This window comes from Zootermopsis nevadensis, unplaced genomic scaffold (genome assembly GCF_977971745.1).
Source record: "Zootermopsis nevadensis isolate Lab colony 2312 unplaced genomic scaffold, Znev_1.0 Znev_ptg000024l, whole genome shotgun sequence".
Classification (NCBI taxonomy): Eukaryota; Metazoa; Arthropoda; class Insecta; order Blattodea; family Termopsidae; genus Zootermopsis; species Zootermopsis nevadensis.
This window is the reverse complement of record NW_028259156.1, coordinates 16,274,274-16,294,753: the sequence shown is the minus strand read 5'-3', so window position 1 is coordinate 16,294,753 and position 20,480 is coordinate 16,274,274. Positions and strand designations below refer to the sequence as shown.

Sequence of the window (20,480 nt, the reverse complement as noted above, 5' to 3'; positions counted from 1 at the left end):
AAAATTGCCTTTAAATGCTTCCACATCTTATTTTATTATTATGTCATTTGTATGAATGTCCTTGACTGCTATACATAGAAACAGAACAGAACATTTTGAATATAATCAGACAATGTGCAGCAAATATCACTATACTGTCAGAAACCACCTACCACCATTTCCTATCCTATCCTCCCACCCTGTTTTCTTACAGTTTATTTTAATATTATCCTCACATCTACACATAGGTCTTTTGAATAGAGTCTTTCCTTCATGCTTTCTAACAAAAATGTTGTATGCATTTCTCATCTCCCCAATGTGCACTACATACCTACCCATCGCATTTTCCTTGATTTGATCATCCTAACAATATTTGATGAAGACTAAATTCTATGGAGCTCCTCACTGTGCATTGTTCTCTGGCCTCTTGTCACTTCACCCCTCTTAGAACAGAATATTCTCAACAACCTCTCCTCAATTTACAATTATGTCTGATTCTTAACTAATTTGTTTTCACATGTCTTTTTATGTTGACAGGTTGTGATTTCATTAAATAAAGTTGGCTTTAATTACAGGCAAAGTTTTTCTTGGACCCAGCTTCCATTTTCCAAAGTGATGTTGATGAAACCAAGCAGAGAGTTCAAGAATCTGTAGAAACTCTACATCTCTTCAGGTACCAGTTTCTTTGCCATCATTCCTCGTTATGTAATTAAAATAACATCAAGCAGGTAATGAATTTAAATGTTTGTTGGTGGTTCTTTAATAATATGGTATTAAAGAAGAGCCTTGTCCCATTATCAGAGTCTGCTGACAGTTTCTTAGGGAATTCACCCTACTGTTCCTTATTGAAATAGAAATTGAAGGAGACTGTTAAGTACTTGATGCTTCAGAGGCATGACCTAACTCACACAATGTGTCATAGTTTCAGTAGCATGAAAAACGACCAAATTAGGCAAGAGGTTAGATGCCGATACAGACTGGAAGAAAAGGGACTCATATCTCCCTTTTTCTGTGGACATTTGTGCTTTTTCAGATATTGCTTGGGTAATAACACTGCCTTAACTGTTACTGAATTAAGTATTTGTTGTTAATAAAATTATTTGTGTATTGTACTCTGTTGCAGAAAAATATTTGATGAGTGCAGAGAGAACCTAGCATCATATTTCAAGGACAGGGAACCCACACTTTGGACATTTCATCCCAAGATTGTATTTGAACGTTTCCAAGCATTTCTTAACCGTCTTGAAACAATAAAGGTAATAAGATCCAAGTAAGACAGCAAACATTTACATTAACCTCTACTGTGGAAGACAGATGGACGGAGAGGCTTGGCTGTCAGACAACCCACATAAAGCAGAGTGGTACTGAGTTATATTAATTGTTAGGTTAGGTTAGGTTAGGTTAGGTTAGGTGGGGTAGGAATGTATATTGCAGTAGCTCATTGATATTTAATATGTTCATAACCCTTATTCAGAGTGTGATTCTTATTGATGTATTATTATTACTATTATTAACATATTTTTGTTATTGATGTTGTGATCCTGATCATCATCATTGTGTATGTGCTCTTACAGTGCTTCTTTGATACTGTTTTGGAGTTTATGAAGCTTGAGAAGGTGGAAATTGGAGGGCTGAAGGGACGCCTTTTGAGTTCTAGAGTTGTAGCAGTGTTTGCTGAGTTTACTGAACACTTGAGTGTGTTTGGGAGCAAGACATATGATGCATTAGATCCTGAGGATCCTGCTTTTGAGTTAGACTATGCAGATTTCCAGAAGAAAATTGGAGACCTTGATTGGAGACTTGCGTCTGTATTGTGTCAAGCTTTTGATGACTGCTGTAACTTAGAGAGTGTGTTTAAGGTAAGAATATTACATGTTTGCAATTGTTTAATCTGTGCCTATTTTTGCAAAGTGTGAGAATACAGTGATTGCCTGAAGTGTATTGTGGGCTGCCAGCCAGTCTTTAACTCTGAAGTTAACAGCATTTTACTACTGTGACAAATGGCTGCCTGATTGCATGTGAGCTGTGATTCAGTCACCAAAAGTTATTTGATTCATGGTAAGGACATTAGAGAACTTTTCTTACACATGGGGTCCTTTCAGCTTTATACAGGAAATTGAATAAAATCCTTATTAAAGTTCTGAGCTGTATGATTAGTAGCAACTAATAATATATGTAACATGAGCTTCAAAGTGACTATTGAATATATGATTACTTGCTCTGTATTAACCTTACTTGTGCATTTTAGTACAGTAGAGAATCTTTTTCATGTGTTTCTAGTCTGCAGTACCTAGAATCCAGTAGAAATTTATTATTTATAAAATTATACACAAAGAGTGACATAAGAAAAGGGATTAGTTATTGATATTTAAATATTTACAGAATCTGTACTTGTAGGTGATGGTTAAGGTATTTTATTTTGGCAGACAGAAAATATAGTAGATTCTTACTCTGCATTAATATTTGTTTATTCTAGATCAGTTTTATAAGTTATCTGAGAATGAGTTCTCTTATTTCAGCTTATTGAAATAGTTGGTTCTGTTTTGGATCGACCTCTGATAAAAGATCAGTTCACTGGAAAATATGAAGCCATTCTGGTCATGTTGAATGAAGAATTGCTTACAGCAGAGGTATGATGTGAATTTGTGGGTGTACAAAGTGTGGTAAGTAATAGAATGGGGAATTTTAAAGCAGCTTGGCATTATAGATTCTGCACACCAGGAACAGGTTGGATATCATGTTGACATAGAATGTAGAAGATAACTTCACCAGAGATTGAAATATGATTTATCACCTTCACACATGCTAGAGAACACTTTTCTCAATTTTCATTGTTTATGTACTGAATACACTTTGTACACCACTTGTTTGGTTATTTATATAATTCAGATTTTTAATAATACTGTAAAGAGTGTAATTTTATCAAACCATTGCAGTAAAATTATACCTAAGAACTGTGGAAAAATCTCTCAGTTTCATTTCTATACACGAAACCTGAATATGTTCTCTTTGAACAAAATTTAAGCAGAAATGTTAAATCTTGGAAAGTTATATTGATGTATTTTCCATAAATCTGGGTTGTTGCGCTGTGTAGTCTGGTCGATGTTAACCAACGTTTCAGAGGTCATACTGCCTCCGTCATCAGGGCGATGAAGATTTCTGTCTTCTGGGTTGTTGCGCTGTGTAGTCTGGTCGATGTTAACCAACGTTTCAGAGGTCATACTGCCTCCATCATCAGGGCGATGAATGTGTTTATGATTGATAGAAAATCTGTTAACTATTTTACTATGTTTTAATTCTTGGGATGAATTATGCACTTTGATTTACTGGAAATATTTATATTTTTAGGTTCTGTATGAAGAACAGATGGCCACCTTGGCAGAACATGGATGGATGCATGTGGATAAAAACATGCCACCAGTAGCTGGAGCCCTAAGATGGGCATACCAGCTGCATCAGAGAGTGACAATTCCTGTAATGAACTTCAAGACCCTTCAACATATGTGAGTGATGCAATGGAAATTATATTATACCATATTTAAAATTTCAGAATTTAAATTTAAGGAACTCGGTATTCATTACCATGTTCACAAAGACCAACCATAGGACCATATTTTGGGCCAGTTCAAAGCAGGCTCCACTTTCATACCATATTTATTGAATATATACGTTAATATTATCCTCTCATCAATGTTTAGGTGTCTCACACAGCCTCTTGAAGTTTTATGAACAAGTTTTTATATGTAATTTTTATTTTCTCCAGGTATGTTACATGTACCATTCATCTCATGCTCCTTAGTTTAGTCACTTTAACAATATTATGTTATTCTGTAATTTTTTTATAACCTCTGTTTCTTCCTTTCTCTTAGGTTCAAGCATTTTATTTAGCACTTTATTTCCTCAGTCTCTTCCCAAATATTTTGGTCTCTTGATGTGACTATTATATTGCACATCAAGAGTTTTAGAATCAAACTTATTGCATAAGTCAATCCAGTTTGTACACCATTTTTCTATTTAGGCTCAAAACTGTTTACCTATCTGATATTCCTGGTAGAGTGTTTTCCTTCCTGCAGGATAGTGACCAGTCCTGAAGCAACAGTGGTGCTGGCAAAGTATGATCACTTAATAGATTTACTGGATGAATTTGAGAGCAAGATATTTGCTAACTGGGCAGCTTCAGTGGCTGAGCAATGTGAGAGAAACTTGAAACTCCCACTTTTAACACGTAATGCCGTTAATAATGAACTGTCTCTCAATTTCCATCCAGAGGTAAGTTGCTTTATTGCGCTTAATTTTATTATTTATGTGATAGTCAACGTTATAATCTGTTGTTACCTCATACTTAACAATCAGTAATAACAGAGTTGAGGGTTTCTCAATTTAAACAGTTGTGAGGTCACTGTGGTATAACCAGTACCTTAAGTAAAGAGGGTATGTCCTACATGTTTAAGTTAGATTAGCTCTTCTTGTTTAGGGATAATTTTCTATTTGTATTATGTGATGAGCAGATAGTCATATCATAGCAGTTGAATTAATTTTAAATCAATCAATGCAATGTAACAGTTATCATGAAAGTATTACTTAATGTTTTCAGCATCTATTAATCACTGTGGAATTTAAATTTAATTTGATAAGACATTTGTACATTTAAATTGATCGTAATTACAAAGAAAAAATCAAATTGTTTTTTGTCTCACAACAAGTACATATAATTAACAGATACTGGTACTGCAAATAAGAAACCAGGAACAATAACTGACAGATTACAAGTATTAAATATTTAATTATAAGAACAATTTTTATTATTCTGTGATTTCTGGTCTGCATGGAAAATATCATATATTATTTTCCACTTGTTAGCTAGTTGCCATCCTCCGTGAAGTACACTATTTAAACCTCATGGGACATAAAGATATTCCAGTAGCAGGTCTTTGCATATATGAACAGAGTGAGACCTTCAGAAAATATACTTCAAACCTCAATCACACCATTCAGTGGTAAGATTCAGTATCATTAATCATCTCTGTGTGAAGTAAGTGTTACTTAATATCAAGTTTTAAAATATCTTACTTGAATGAAACTAATTTTTATTGATGCACGTTGTTGCACTGGGCCCATTGTTCATCCCCCAGATGATACTAGATTGAGTATGAAGCATCAGTGTATTGATATTGACAGGTAAGTCTACATGCAAATCAAGAATATTATATTCTTGGAACTACTTACTTTCTTATTTAATAATATAGTGCTTGTATTATAGGTATGGTGATAAAATATGACATGTTTTGACATTGTTCGGCTATCTTCCGGTGAATAACTTGAATCTTAATTAAACTACTACAGTAACTTGCAGTATAGAGCTAGCTCTAAAATTTAAAATTCACTAATATGGAATGTTAAAAACTTTTAACTTTTCAAGAATAAAAGTTTGTATATGAATGTGGTGTTAAAATGTGTGGTTTTCCAAGAGGTAAAACGTGCTGGTGTAGTAATAAGGGCATCAACCTTTGGACCACCATTTGTGCCATAATAGCATCCATCATACCTTGAAATTATGGCTGGCATGTCCAAGTTACCCTGAAAGCTAATACAGATTTGAATACATAGGTTTGGGTGAAAATTGTGTAATTCACTCATGTTGAAAACATTCTGTTTCAATATAATTTTTCTTGTAGCATAGATATTTATATGCTAAGTCAATCTTATTTTAATTTCTTTGATTCAGGTATAACAAGGTATTACGCCAAAGTCTTCCAGTGGAATTTGTATTGATTGAGGAGCAATTACAAGAGATTGATACACTGGTAGAGCAGGGCCAAACAAATCTCAATTGGAATTCTATGAGTATGCTTGCTACCAATTATTTTGTTCTACTTCATAGCTTTTACGGAAAATTTATCTGTATGCTTTGCTCTGAGCCTTTATTTCTGTAGTTGTTTTTCAGTTCCACTTGAAGTTTAAAGTTGAAAGAAGCATTCTGTATTTACTGACCATTTGCACATGTGAAAATCTTTACAGATTTTCATAAAAGTTAGTGCTTGTTGACCTTTACTAAAAATATTTTGACCAAATATAATCTTGACTCATACTGGAGAATTACAGCTGCCACTTATATTAAATACTGCATTTAGACTATGAAAAATTTGCATGTTATATTAGGTTTTGATGTTGCTGGGTAATGAAAGTCCAGATTTATCATGTCTTTCAGTTTGTAACAGCCATTGTAAATTATTTTTTTCAGAATACTTTATTTAATGTTCAACAAATTAATAATGTTTCAGCAAAATTTTATGTTTTACACTTCTCTTTGATATGTTGCTACCATTTTTAATAAAATGGTGATGAATTTGTAAAGTTTAGTCACTGATAATATATTCTGAAGTTATGTAAAGAAAATAATATGAGGCATACTTAATTAGTGTCTGTGGAGGTAAACTTCGTGGTTAAAAATAAGTGAAAGGTTTAATTTTTTATACAAAATTTAAAGCCACATATATGGTGAAGATCTGAAAGTGTTGGTATTTGAACACCCTTACCTTTAATACAATTAATTTGATACTTTTTTATGCATTCTGTTCAGGGGATTAATATTCAAAGTAATTTACAGACATTTGAAAGTTTTTAAGCAGATATAGTAATGCAGTGGTGTTAATATTTTGTGACATAAGGCAGGGCCTCAAATAGAATTGACATTGAGAGCAATATATAGTAAATTAAATTAAATAGAATACTATCAGCTCTCTTCACTCAACTTCTATGTTAATCAACTCCCTTTTCTCTCTTTGAGAGCACCACAGTAAGAGAACAGTAACAGCAATAGATTTATATTAGTGTCTATACACATAAAACCTTTGTATACACTCTAAAAGGAACAGATATATTCTTTTCTAATTCAAAGATTTTGCTTCATGCAGAATTATGGGACTATATTGAACAACTTCATCAGTTAGTACATACTTTGGAAGCACGTGTACAACAAACACAAAATAATGTGGAGCAGATTCATAATATTATGGGCATGTGGAGCAAAGTGGCTTTGTTTGAGCGTCCAGATGGAAAAAAGGATACATTACTGTGTGTTGAAGACCGGTCAGAACATGTACAGCGAAGGTATGTTCAATTAGAGATGGAATACAATCAGTGTGAAACTCAACATTCTCTTCTGATGTTTAGACATTACAGAAGTGATTATATTTTATCAGGTACAATGAAATGCGCAGTGCAGCCATAGAGATTCACAAACTTTTGCAACAAAATCTTGAACTCTTTGGTATGGAACAGGCGGCAGACTCTTCTCGCTGGCTTGACTATGTTGGCTATGTAGATAATATAATTTATGAGTCCCTGCTTAAGACTGTGGGCTGCAGGTATGTGCTATTTTTATTTTTGTCATTTGTAGCTTACTCTGTGACTCATGCTAGAGTTCCCTTCCTGCAGGGATCTACAATATTCAGGGTCTTTAGTTGGACATAGGATTTCTGTATCATATTTTTTAATGTGGATGTTGACTTCACTTTTGTTTTATTAGGGACCACACTACATGTTACAAATGTTTGTGGTAAATTCTTTAAGTTTTGTTTGCACAATAAAACTTTTTATAAATTATTTATGGTAATCTTTTCCAGATTTGTTCAGTAAGTGATTACAGGTAAACATGTGTACTTCCTTTCTAACAAATGTTTTCTTTAATTGATTCCTCACTTGTGTTAAGGAATCTTCAAACGAAATATGTGTGCATGTGCATATGTGTGTGGGGTAATCGTAATGCCATAATCAAAGAATTGTAAACTAGTCTATTATGTTTATAAATTTGATAGAATTATACTTCAGATTTTCAAGTTTGGATTGATTTCATAATTAACCTATTGCTACAAAAACCACTAATCTCATTCACATAATTTATTTAATGAATTGTATTTAATTGCAGTTTGGGTTACATTGCGGAGCATATGGACCCAAATAATGGGCTTCCACCATTGTTTGAAGCACAGTTAGAGCTTCGTGACCCGGACCTTGTGTTTATACCATCACTTAATACTGATGACCCTGACTGCTTCTCTAGTGTGGTAGAAGGTCTCATTAGTGACATTATCAAGATGGCAAGTCTGATTCCCCGCATTGCTATTAATTATGGAGCTGCTAATTATGAGGTATCAGATACATATAAATTTATTTCAGTTGTTTCTAACATTGTTCCGTTGAATAATGAGATTTTTTTGCTAAATTCTGTTGCCAGTTCAATAAACATTTATATTTGTAAAATCTATGATTTCTAATATTTAAAAGAGGGGACAGCACCCCTATTCAAATGATGATGTAGAAAGGATGGATGTGCTATATAATGCTTCTTCTACCTTAATACATCCAGTTTTCACAAATGAAGCTTTGTTGATCAAATCATTGTGGTTTTATATGTATGTGTCTTTATGAAGTCAGTGCCATTGCTTAAAACAGGCTGACCAAGTCTTGGTGGATTAGCTAACTTAGCTTTTTGTGTTTGGACGTTGGTTTGATTTGTAGATAGTTATGAATTACAAATACAATTAAATCTGCTATAATCTACCAGTCATATACCAGAGTGCAGCTTTTAATTTTTGAACCACTGGGAGTTATATTTGTTTCTAACAAATATTATTGTTTTGATTTCAGGCAGACATGGAGAATAATGAGGATATAAGAGAGATGAAACAAGAAGTATTAGGTGGTGTACAGTCTGTAATGAATGAGGTAACTGAAGTTTTTAATTTTCCCAAAATATTGTTCATAAAAATTTGTAATTTTGCATCAAGTAGTAAGTTGTTAGGTGAGAGTTGCATTTGTTGAATGGTTCTGCAAACTTATATGTGTATCACATTTTCAGGCTAATGAATTTAGTCATGGTTTTGAAACATACTCTTATTTGTGGCTGGTTGATCGTGAATCCTGCATGCAACAGTTCTTGACATATGGTCATCAGTTGACGGCTGAAGAGCTTGAACTCATTGCCATAGATGATGACATGGCACCAAAGCCTAGTCCACCAAACATGGAGCTTTTCAGGGAACAGGTATGAGTACATAAAATCTCAATCCATATCTGATGTTTGACACACATGATAGCAACTTTCAATTTTGACTTACATTATTCGATTATTACGTGTTGTGTATGTAACTATTTGCTGTACTCACAGCAATATGTTCGGGAGGTATGTGAAGGAAGAAAAGTGTGTATTCAGAAAAGTCTAGCAAGATCTGGTTATCTCCAACAAGTTAAACCAACACTGAATGTCTTGTCTCTGAAGTGCTTCTTGTAGCATCTTACCACTGTCTCCACATGCAGTGTCTGGTAGCTTCCTTTTATGCTGCTGCAACTGTTATTACCACTTCAAGGTTACTCTGTTAGTTGTTCTGCCTCAAAATTTTGTCTCCTCCATCAGGGCAGCAACGATAATTTGATGCCTTAGCTTAGTGCCCTTGGTTTGTTAATTTTAATAACTACATTGCAGGTACTGTTCGACATACCTTCATATGTTACCATTATTGTTGTTTCTTAAGCACTGTGATTTTTTCATTATAAAGAATAACTGTTCATTCAAAAAACACCGTTGTTTACAAAAATTTAAATTTATTTTAATATATAGTTGTTGAATCAATCATTACATCATTCTTATTAATAGACTTTGTTTTCCCTCCTATAAAAGTAAATGTAATATACGCTTGAGAATTTTGAAATCACCAGTTCAGTTTTTCTGTAGAATAAAATTACTGTATTCATCATATTTTGTATTCAGATTGATAACTATGAGAATCTGTTTATGGAGATTGAGGAGATGGAGTCAGTACACATCTTCAGTGGATGGTTTCAAGTAGACTTGAGACCCTTGAGGCAAGCCCTCCTCAACACAGTTAGCAAGTGGGGCAACATGTACAAGCAGCATTTGGTGGATCATGTAACTAACAGGTGGGTTGCAGAACACATCATCTTTCATCATTTCAGTAGCTCAAAGGTGTGGTGGTAGTGTTACATTACCAGAGGAAGTATGAACTACTCTATTCATATTGAGTGCACCTTTAAACCCCTTGGATCCAGCTGTGGTGTCAGCAGTGTGATGTCATAACCCTGAACAATGACACATTAGGTATCATGATTGTTTTTATTTTACAAAGGAAATCATATAATCCTTTCAGTAAAATATTTTTAGTGTGATTTTAATTTGAATGTTCTGTGCAGCTTATCAGATCTTGCACATTTCATTCATGATGCTGATGAGGGGTTACAACAGCCTATTCAAGAAGGAAACTATGAATGGCTGGTGAATGTGATGGGGTACCTGATGAATGTTAAGGAGCGTCAGCTTACGACTGATGATATGTTTGAGCCGCTGACGCAAACTATTGAACTGCTTAAATTCTATGATCAAGAGCTTCCTGAAGAAGTAAATGTGCTGCTGCAGGTAACTTGAGGCAGTGATGTGGAGCTTGCACGCCCTCACCAGCTGTACTGTCTGCACTCTTCCCTGCACTCAAAACTGATCTGCAACAAGCTTAACTGCTCTCAGCTTGCATTGTAAAGGTACTGAAGCATATACTGTATATTTATGTTTAGAAGTCAGTTATTAATGGTACTATAACTTGACAGTTTTTTTTAATAATTTGGAACATTTTTTCAAGTACTTTTGATCAAGATTATGGTGTAAGGCAAGTGTGTGGACAATTATTGTTTACTTGGGGATTAGAAGTGTCTATTTCAAAAGAAACATGGGTTGAAGATTCTTGCAAGTAAAGTTGTTGCAGTAGAAAAATATTAAATAGCTAGCAATCATTTGCACTGACTGAATGTGCTTTAGTAGACTATAACAATTGTGTATTAATAGTTAATTCACACAGGATATCATAAACTATGATTGGTAATTCTCAGGATGGTAAGACACACGTAAGTGGGCTCCATTTGACTTTCACAGAACACCTAATAGCTACAGATGGGTAAGGCAAAGTGATGTAAAGTTAAATAAAACTGACCAATGCTAAATACAGTGACCTAAGGTAAGTTTAAAATAGTAACAGCTTTCAAGTGTCATGGTATCCTGCATTTTTCTGCTTTATAGTTTATTTTAAAATCTTACATCTTTCAGTGTAAGGATGTGTTATATGTAAATGTGTATGTATATTTTCTTAATAATGTGTGTGTTGTTTTGTCATGAATACACATGCACAAAATATGTCTGTTATAATTCATGCATTTGTTTTGAAAGGCTTATAGTTCTCAGTTCCTCTGTCTATTGAGTTTACCTTTTTATTTCTACATGAACGATTGAATGAATAGATGGATAGATGAATAGATGCATTTGTAAAGCTGTGTGGGTCTGGTTGTTTATAATGTGTTGTCAGTTTTTCAGATCTTATTATTTTTAAATAGGAGCTGCCAGAGCAGTGGAATAACACCAATAAGATAGCACTGACTGTAAAACAACAAGTTGCACCCTTGCAGGCTACTGAAGTTACTTGCATACGTAACAGGATTTCTAACTTTGATGCACAACAGAATCATTATCGTGACACTTTTCGGAAACTACCTTTCCTCAGGTAATTCTGAACAAATAGGCCATTTTGCCATAAAGATTTCAACATAAATATAAAAACTGATAATTTAGTTTCAACCAATTTACATTATCCATTAACATTTCTACCATGGTGGTTGTCTTATGACAAAGCCTTTCTTCTCTCTCATTACATTAGCACTTCTATTTGATTTGTATTCACTTTTTCCTCACTTCACTTTATATATGCTCTCCCCACCTAATTCTTAGTTTCGGCAATGGTAGTGTGACAGCTTTATTCTACATGCTCCCAAAGGAAACCAACCCATCTGTACATCCCGCTATAGTCTTAATTTCACCGTCACCATCTACTTTCAGATCTTGTCTTATGTCCAGGTTCCAAATTTTATCTTTTCATATTCATTTCTTAATACTGTGTAAAAACTATCTCTACTGCTTGAACTCCAGTGCCTCTGTTATTTATTATTTTAAATTTTTATCCATTTCACAAAGAGGAAACCAAAATTTCAACTTGGGATCACCTCCAGAACTGTGATATGAGAAATATTTTTGGATTTAAATTCAAATTCAAGTACAACAATGAAGCAATAATATCAACAGGACATAAGTTTTTTGTATTGTTGACTGATTACAAACTGATTACTGACCATAATGTTCACTAGATTTGACTGTGAATTCCCATATGACCTACTGGATGACACACACTTGGAAATTTCTGAGTTTGAAGATAACATGAACAATATTCAGGATTCAGCCTCCCTGTTTGAAGTAAATGTGCCAGATTTTAAACACCTCAAACAGTGTCGGAAAGAGCTTCGGATGTTGAAGGTAAAACAGTTGGCAATGGTTGTAATACAAGATATAAGTTATATAAATGGTTGTAATGTAAAACCGAATTTGCAGAATATTGGTTTGTCAGTGACATTTATACAATTACATATGTTGTTTGTATTGATATCTAATAGAAGGGGTGCCTGGAGGGAGAAAGGGGTGTTTGTATGACAAATTCTACTCAGTAGTACCATAAAAAATAATATCTCTCTCCATTGCATGTACAGAATGAGAAGCCAGAATGCACAGCAATGGATCAAACACTGCTGCATGTAATGTCATTTGATTGATTAACCCACGATTTTCTATCCCACTGCATAAACCAAGCTACAATGAGCTGAGTTAAAATCACCACAATGGAGAGTAGATGCAAATAAATCTAATGCAGACAATAACTATATTACACAGTATACAGGGTTATTTTAATATTACACTTAAAAGTAAGGCAAAACGTCTTATACTGTGAATATTGAATATCAGACTTTATATTTAGTGACAAAAATAAAATTGATTCATATTTTGTGCAGCAACTGTGGGATTATGTACACATTGTGCAAACAAATATAGAAGACTGGAAGACAACACCCTGGAGAAAAATTGATGTAGAAAACATGGACATTGAGTGCAAGAAATTTGCAAAGGAAATAAGAGGTAACTAATAATAATTTTATTTAATTTAGTCTAGTCCTTATGTCTAACCACATTTTTAAAAATGACTTCTACCACTGATATCACACACATTATTGTTATGTAATTTGTCCCAGAAGTTCTGAGTTAACTTCATACTCACTTCCATCGGAACCTGGAATCTCGCCAAGGAAAAAGTAGATGCTCTGTCTGTGAACTACATTTTAGTATCAATTCTTAAGAACTGACCAATTATCAAACACGTTTAGCTTACCTCATTTTCTTGTCGAGGCTTTGATGATTGTTTGTTTGCAGCTATGGACAAAGAGATGCGGGCATGGGACACATATGTTACTCTGGAAGCCACAGTGAAAAACATGCTTACTTCTCTGCGAGCTGTCGGTGAACTACAGAATTCTGCCATTAGAGAGCGACATTGGCAGCAGCTGATGAAGTCCACTAAGGTACTGATCCAACTTGTTCTTTTGTTACTTTATTTCTACTACATACCTGTGAATTCTTTTCATTCCATTCTTTGTGCATTTTCAATAATTGTGGGTATGTTCTTCTTCAAACTGTTCTGTTCTTTTTCACATTCTTGAAATTTAATCTTATTTCTTCCATTTCTTCTTGTAACATATATGCTCAGCACAGTGGCTTTGTACTGGGTGTCAAATTACATTACATACAGGTGGTGTTCTCTCATCAGGCATTTAACACAACTGAGGATGATATATTATGCCACTTAAAATGTTCTGATTTTAAGATACAGCATGGTTTCATCTTGTTAGTAAAATTTAATGTGGAATTATAATTGCAATTTTGATTTCTGAAGTAATTTGCTTTAATATATGAAATTCATCAACAGATGTAGTATATTTTGGCACATGTGTGTTGAAAAATATATCTATTTTTTATTTAAATATTACTACATCCCTGAATAGCAGTAGTTCAACAACTTGTCACAACATAATGTCTGACTCAGTGCATTGTTTGAAAGTAAAATATGTGCAAAAGAGTGACAGTTAAACTAACTGAAAGTACAACTAGGAAGTTTAAAATAAGATTTTTGTACTAGAATTGTAAATCAAGGATAAGTGTAAAATCCAAAAGATAATGTGTTTTAGTTCGTGCTCATAAACATTCAAATTTATCAGGTTTTGTTTTTACAGGTTCTGAAATTAAGATTTCTTTTATAAGTAATCTTAAATACTGGCCAATAGACTGTGTGAAACATTACCTTTATCAGAAGGAATACTCAGAAAATTCCTCTCTGTATGTGACACTGCTTCCTTATCAAGACTTGTATGTGCTTGTATTCATAAACTGGTCTAAGTACTTCTCCTTAGTTGTCTGTAACCTGAAATTAACCATTGAATATGTTGCATGCTGCTGCAGAGCTTAGCTGCACTGCCACCAGAGCTCACTGTAAGTATCAAGGGCTATTAGTACTTATTCAAATAGATGAGTGTTCACATCACTTTAAATGAATTTGAACAGAGGAAAGTAAGCCTCAAAATCTTATTCATCTAGTTAAGTTTGTTAACATGACGATGGTTTATAAATTTGAAACAACAGTTTTCAAGCAGTTAATTATACAAATTTTTATACTGGCTTTAATATTGCATACTATAAAAATATAATTCAAGAACAAATACAGTGAGTGCAGTTTCAAACCATACATAGAACCTACACATATATAAACATTTATAAGGCATAAAGATATAAACATTTTTAATCAGAAATGTGTTTAAAGTGTCTGGCTCTATAATACCAGAAAGTAAAGAAATTTGTAAGTACTTATTAAATTTGTCTTTTTAGGTGAAGTTTGTTATGGATGAGTCCACGACATTGGAAGCATTACTTGAGCTGAACCTGCACGAGTGTGAAGAAGAGGTGAAGAACATCGTAGACAAAGGTCTGTTGCCTCAAACTCAAGAATATAAACATAAAATATCACTGCCCAATACTTTGTATCAGTCTTATTTAATTTCTTTTAGCTTTCTTTCAGTTCTTAAGGGGAGAATAGAAGCTGTCTGCCTGTGACTCCCCCTACAAACATTTGAATTAATTGACTTATTTTTACAATTTTTTTATAAATGTTATGCTGTTGGATGCCACCCTAACCTTATTTTAATTTTCTACAATTAGTAATAATAACATGAAGGATGGGAGGTTAACATCAAGATTGATCTTAGAGAGATGGGATTTGATGATGGTGAATGGATGGAGTTGCCTCAGGATTGTCTGTTGGCAGTCTTTGGTGTTGGACTTTTGGGTTCTGCTTCCAAGGAGTTAGTTAGTTAGTTGGTTAGTTTACATGAAGTATGCGTGAACTTGTTACACTGGTGGGAGTGACAATAACATCACTTGATAGAGTGCCTGAAAGGATGTATGCAGTAGGTCTTCAAATAATATGCAGCTTTTGTTAATAACATGATGCCATTTGAAATTTAGATTTAGATTTTAGTCTCAAGGTGATAACTGTTTGACCATTTGACCTAGGATTATGATGTTTCTGTATGAGAATAAATTAAAGACATTTCTGCAAGTTATGTGTCAGACAGTGTTTATAAATCAACAGTTTCAAGGATGGTGACAGTGTGCAACTTTGAGGTTATATTCAAAAGAATTTAATGTAGATAGTTTCTGAACTTAGGTAATAGGCTCTATCCAAACAGAAATTAACAATGGTAATCTGTAATGTATTTCCAATTACAAAATAAAAGACAATTCTAAACCAAGTGGTTTCAGAGCCTGTGACTATCATGCTAACCCACTTCAGAGTTCATTGAGTTCTTTAGAATTACATGTTGCAACTTTGTTTTATAGCTGTAAAAGAGATGTCAATGGAGAAGTACTTACGAGATCTGCATACAACGTGGTCAAGCATGGAGTTTGAGCAGGAAATACATGCTCGGACTGGCTGCAGCCTTCTTCGTGCTAGTGAAGAACTTATTGAAACTCTGGAAGACAATCAGGTATAAGACATGTGGTGGTCAGCATTTATTGAGAGTGGCAACCAAGACTGTGAATGTACATGCAACATGGCATGTTTTTGTTTTGGCAAAAATTCATTACACAAATTGAAAAAGGGGATATTAATTTTCAAGAATTTGCTAGTTCACCTTAAATTATATGTGGGGTTGGAGTACTTCAGTGCTAAGGATTATTATTTGTCAATATTTATTTGTATTAAACACATGGACACACCAAATGTGTTTTTAATTCTTCCTTCTGATTTACATAACATTTTAGTTGAATTTTTAGGACTCCTGATTCATATTTGGGTAGGTCCTGGGTTTTAATCTTGGTTATCAGTCTGGCTATTCTGACTTAGATTTTTGTAACTTTCTGATTTCTTCCAGGAATACCTAAGATGTGTATCAAATCCTGTCTTCCACATCATTTCTAATTTATCAATCAAGTTTATTATTATTATTTGACACTGTATAAGCTTTGTGCCTGAAAGAGGGTAGATTTTTACCCAAGGATCATCATTTTTGATCTAATTAAAATAATTCTTTTTTGTTATAAGAAGTGTAACGTTTAACCCACATAGTCATTAATTATTGAGGAAGCTCAAAACTGTAATTAGGGCTGCAATGTTACAGGTACAGCTGCAGAACCTGATTACATCGAAGTTCATTGCACACTTCCTGGAGGAGGTTTCAGCATGGCAGACTAGGTTATGTCATGCTGATCAGGTGATTACCATGTTGTTTGAAGTTCAGCGCACATGGACTCACCTGGAATCTATATTTATGAGCTCTGAGGACATCAACACACAGTTGCCTGAGGATTCAGAACGTTTCAATAGAATTGATGCAGATTTTAAGGTCAGAACGAAGTTATGTAATATAACAATACTATTGCTATGTGTCCTGAAATTTGTTTGGAGGAGATGAAGAACCAGTGGGAAATATGACTATGAGAAAGTCTTTGAATATTTTGTCTCATCTTACTGTCCTAAATGGTAAATCAGAGGTAAAATCTGACAAGGATAACACCCACTTTCACAAGCCTATTTCAAGGAAAACAAGTAAAATGCCAAATTTAAATTTACTGTAGGCAGAAAATGTAGTATGTCGAACATATTTATATTTCCCATTATAAGGGACATTACTCCATGATGGACATGTTTGTTATGCATACTGAAAATGTTAATTTATGCAACATGTAATTAGGAAGTTTAGATATTGCATACTTCAATTTATAATTTATTTTTTTAACACAACTTCCTTATGATTTACAAAACATTTTAGTTGAATTTTCAGGACTCTTTATCCATAATTAATGTAACGCAGCTGAAAGAGATAAAAATTGTATTATAATTTTAAACATTTGACATGGCTCATCTCTAAAAGCCAATGTTATACATTGAACTCTAGCTTCAAAAGCCAAAGGACAAGAATTGTTACTGAGGTATTGTTTTACTGTGAGTGTGTAATCACTTATATTTTGGGCAGACAATGATGGATAAAATGAAGTTGACTCCAAATGTAGTGGAGGTAACAAATAGAGAAGGGCTGAGTCAGAAGCTTGAAAAACTCCAGAAGGAGTTAACATTGTGTGAGAAGGCACTAGCTCAGTATTTGGAAACCAAACGTCTTGCATTCCCTCGTTTCTACTTCGTGTCATCTGCTGACCTACTTGATATATTGTCCAATGGAAATCAGCCGAAGACTGTTGCAAGGTGAATGCATATTTCATGTAACAAATCAAGTTCAACTTATGTATTGATATCCAAGTCACTTGCAATCAAAAGTTCAAATGTTGTTTCTGGAAACATAAATGTAATATTTTATTTTATTATTTGTTTTTTTTTATTGGGATTACATAATTTCAGTGTTAGCTGACTCATATTTCCTTTTAGACTTGTGTATAAATTAAAATCAGATGTTCTTTCCAAAGATTGTGGTACATCCAGCTTTTCAGTAGAATTAAATAGTCACTATTAATTTAGGAATGTCAGTATGAAAACCTAGAATCCTACATCAAAGACTGAGTGTGTCTACTGTACCATTTAATATGTGAAACAGCTCTGTGTATAACATTAAGTGTACTGTATATTCTTCAGTTATGAAATTTAAAGTATAATAACACATGATTGGATTTCAGACACCTCACCAAGTTGTTTGATTCCATGGCACATCTGAAGTTTGACATGGAATCAGATGGCAAATTGGAGAAGAAAGCACAAGGCATGATTGCAAAGGATGGTGAATATGTGGAATTCAACTATGAGAGTGACTGCAGTGGACCAGTATGTATCCTCTGTGAATGATAAAGAGTTTAAATTAAAAGCTTTTGTAATTTCTGGGTGCTCTAGTAGCAGTGTAATTTCAACCTGATTAGATTTTTGTAAAAGTAAGTGGTTGTGTTGGTTATATTGTTTTGATAACTGTTTTTTTGTAAAATAATGAAACTTGAAAGAATAACAAAATTTTGTCATTTTCCTTAGTCTATAGGACATCAGAAAATTTAGTATTTGTATCTCCCAGGTTGAGGTGTGGTTAAATCGTTTACAAGATTCCATGCGGACTTCCCTCCGCCATTATTTTGCTGAGGCTGTAATGAGCTATGAGGAGAAACCTCGTGAACAGTGGTTGTTTGATTATCCAGCACAGGTGTCTCTATGCGGCACACAGATCTGGTGGACTACTGAAGTCAACATAGCCTTTTCACGTCTTGAGGAAGGCTATGAAAATGCCATAAAGGACTACCAGAAGAAACAGGTGATTTATTCTGTATGATGTAATCAAGAGACTGTATCTTCAAAATTTGTACTTGTTTGTACTGGTCAGTCAGATTAAGTAGTGTAAATTTGCCATATTATAGTATGTTTCATTGATCTGTCTTCCTTCGTAAAGTAATTTTTTGTGATATTTCATGTGGTCAAAGTATGCAGACATTAAGTATTCAGTGAAGAGCAGGTTGTGATTGTTGAGCCCATTCCAAAAATATCCATTGCCTTCTAACCTTGCTCAACTATCCAACAACTACAACATAGAATCAGTTTAGTCTTGAATGTAACAATGTACCATTAACATCATTTTTTATGGCAGTTCTGGCAGAAAATTTTCAACTTAATGATAAAGAATTTGCAGGTTAAGATTTTACATCTATGCTACTTCCAGAGTCTTCTACATGTATTCTGTATTTTCTTATAATGGAAACTTATTGAGATCCATGCTTGAGAATGTGATGGTGAAGATGTATGTGTTAAGATGCTGACAACCATCACAAATATTACTGACACTTTTTTCTAACCCAGAAAGCACTGGTATGGTATTCTTTAACTTTATCAACACAGTAACTCATCTATCAGAAATATGCTTCAGAATTCTCAAATGATGAAATATAGATTGTTTCAAGACTTTACCATCAAACAATCAACTGCTGCTGCTTCTGGGGATCAGAATACAAAAAGAAGAGGGGATGCTGGTATGACTAAAAATTAACAGTTGCCCTCTGTTAACAAATTCAGTTAATAAGCAGATACTACTTATGGGACTCATTATCGTCTTTCTCAGTATAAAGAATGGGTTGAAAAATCATCTGTTTAACTTTCAAAGTAGTCTTACTTGTCAAGAAATCATCAGTTGCTTCTAGGGTTAAACTGTAGTGTCTTAACAATGGAAAGTTTACTGTTTATAAAGTGAGGTGACATATGTGATGTAATTATGTCTACAGATATCACAATTAAGTACTCTAATCACATTACTGATTGGTGAACTGAGTAAACAGGACAGACAGAAGATAATGACCATCTGTACCATAGATGTACATTCTCGTGATGTGGTGTACAAGTTTGTACAAAACAAAATAGAAAGTGCTTCAGCATTTCAATGGCAGTCTCAACTAAGGCACAGGTAACATTTATTTCAAATACCACAATTTTAAATGAATAACATTTCCCTTCAATGAGATTGTAGGTTACTTTTTAATGTACTGTACCAAACTTATTAATTTATAAATTATTTAATATTCTGCCATTAGATCTTAATAATCTTTGGGCCAAACAGGCCATTTATTGGCCTCATTTTGTGATCAGAAGGTGTATAGAATAAGAAATATCTTTGATCTGTGTTTGGGGTCAGTTTAATAGAATCAAGTAATTTTTTTAGTAAAGGACATTTATAACTTTGTCATATTCAACTTCTGTGAAACCCTGCCATTCATGTAATGGAACAGTGAAATGTGTGCTGTTTACAGAAATTAAAAAGATGCCAAACTCACATATTTGGTCATGTTACAGAAAGAATCACAATTATGATGTAGTTTGTGGTTACATATCACAGAGAAACAAAATAAGAGGACTAACCTTCATAAGATACTGAGAACTTGTGGATACTGTTTTTGTTTGCTTGCCTCATGTGGAAATGGAATGGGTTGTCCATCATTGTCCTCGATGCAAGGGGCAGTATGTTCCTCTGAAACATCAGGAAAACAATCTAATTCTGCATGGTGCAATCATATTTGAACTATAAATATTCTGTTGTGT

The 20,480-nt window shown here is 33.8% G+C and overlaps 1 protein-coding gene across 2 annotated transcripts in view; it reads left to right on the top strand.

The window, feature by feature from the left end:
• Positions 1-20,480, top strand: part of Dhc93AB (Dynein heavy chain at 93AB) — a 61,100-nt gene that overhangs the window by 9,192 nt on the left and 31,428 nt on the right. For both annotated transcript variants that reach the window (XM_022081700.2, XM_022081702.2), the window contains 27 exons: positions 555-652; positions 1,103-1,235; positions 1,554-1,838; positions 2,499-2,609; positions 3,328-3,482; positions 4,053-4,248; positions 4,840-4,976; positions 5,705-5,823; positions 6,894-7,089; positions 7,182-7,346; positions 7,907-8,129; positions 8,629-8,706; positions 8,840-9,025; positions 9,749-9,918; positions 10,189-10,411; positions 11,374-11,540; positions 12,178-12,343; positions 12,874-12,997; positions 13,289-13,437; positions 14,372-14,401; positions 14,795-14,891; positions 15,806-15,954; positions 16,588-16,812; positions 17,443-17,669; positions 18,095-18,239; positions 18,478-18,711; positions 19,670-19,848. In XM_022081700.2, coding sequence (XP_021937392.2) covers positions 555-652; positions 1,103-1,235; positions 1,554-1,838; positions 2,499-2,609; positions 3,328-3,482; positions 4,053-4,248; positions 4,840-4,976; positions 5,705-5,823; positions 6,894-7,089; positions 7,182-7,346; positions 7,907-8,129; positions 8,629-8,706; positions 8,840-9,025; positions 9,749-9,918; positions 10,189-10,411; positions 11,374-11,540; positions 12,178-12,343; positions 12,874-12,997; positions 13,289-13,437; positions 14,372-14,401; positions 14,795-14,891; positions 15,806-15,954; positions 16,588-16,812; positions 17,443-17,669; positions 18,095-18,239; positions 18,478-18,711; positions 19,670-19,848 — 4,367 coding nt within the window. The remainder of the gene's footprint in view (positions 1-554; positions 653-1,102; positions 1,236-1,553; positions 1,839-2,498; positions 2,610-3,327; positions 3,483-4,052; positions 4,249-4,839; positions 4,977-5,704; positions 5,824-6,893; positions 7,090-7,181; positions 7,347-7,906; positions 8,130-8,628; positions 8,707-8,839; positions 9,026-9,748; positions 9,919-10,188; positions 10,412-11,373; positions 11,541-12,177; positions 12,344-12,873; positions 12,998-13,288; positions 13,438-14,371; positions 14,402-14,794; positions 14,892-15,805; positions 15,955-16,587; positions 16,813-17,442; positions 17,670-18,094; positions 18,240-18,477; positions 18,712-19,669; positions 19,849-20,480) is intronic.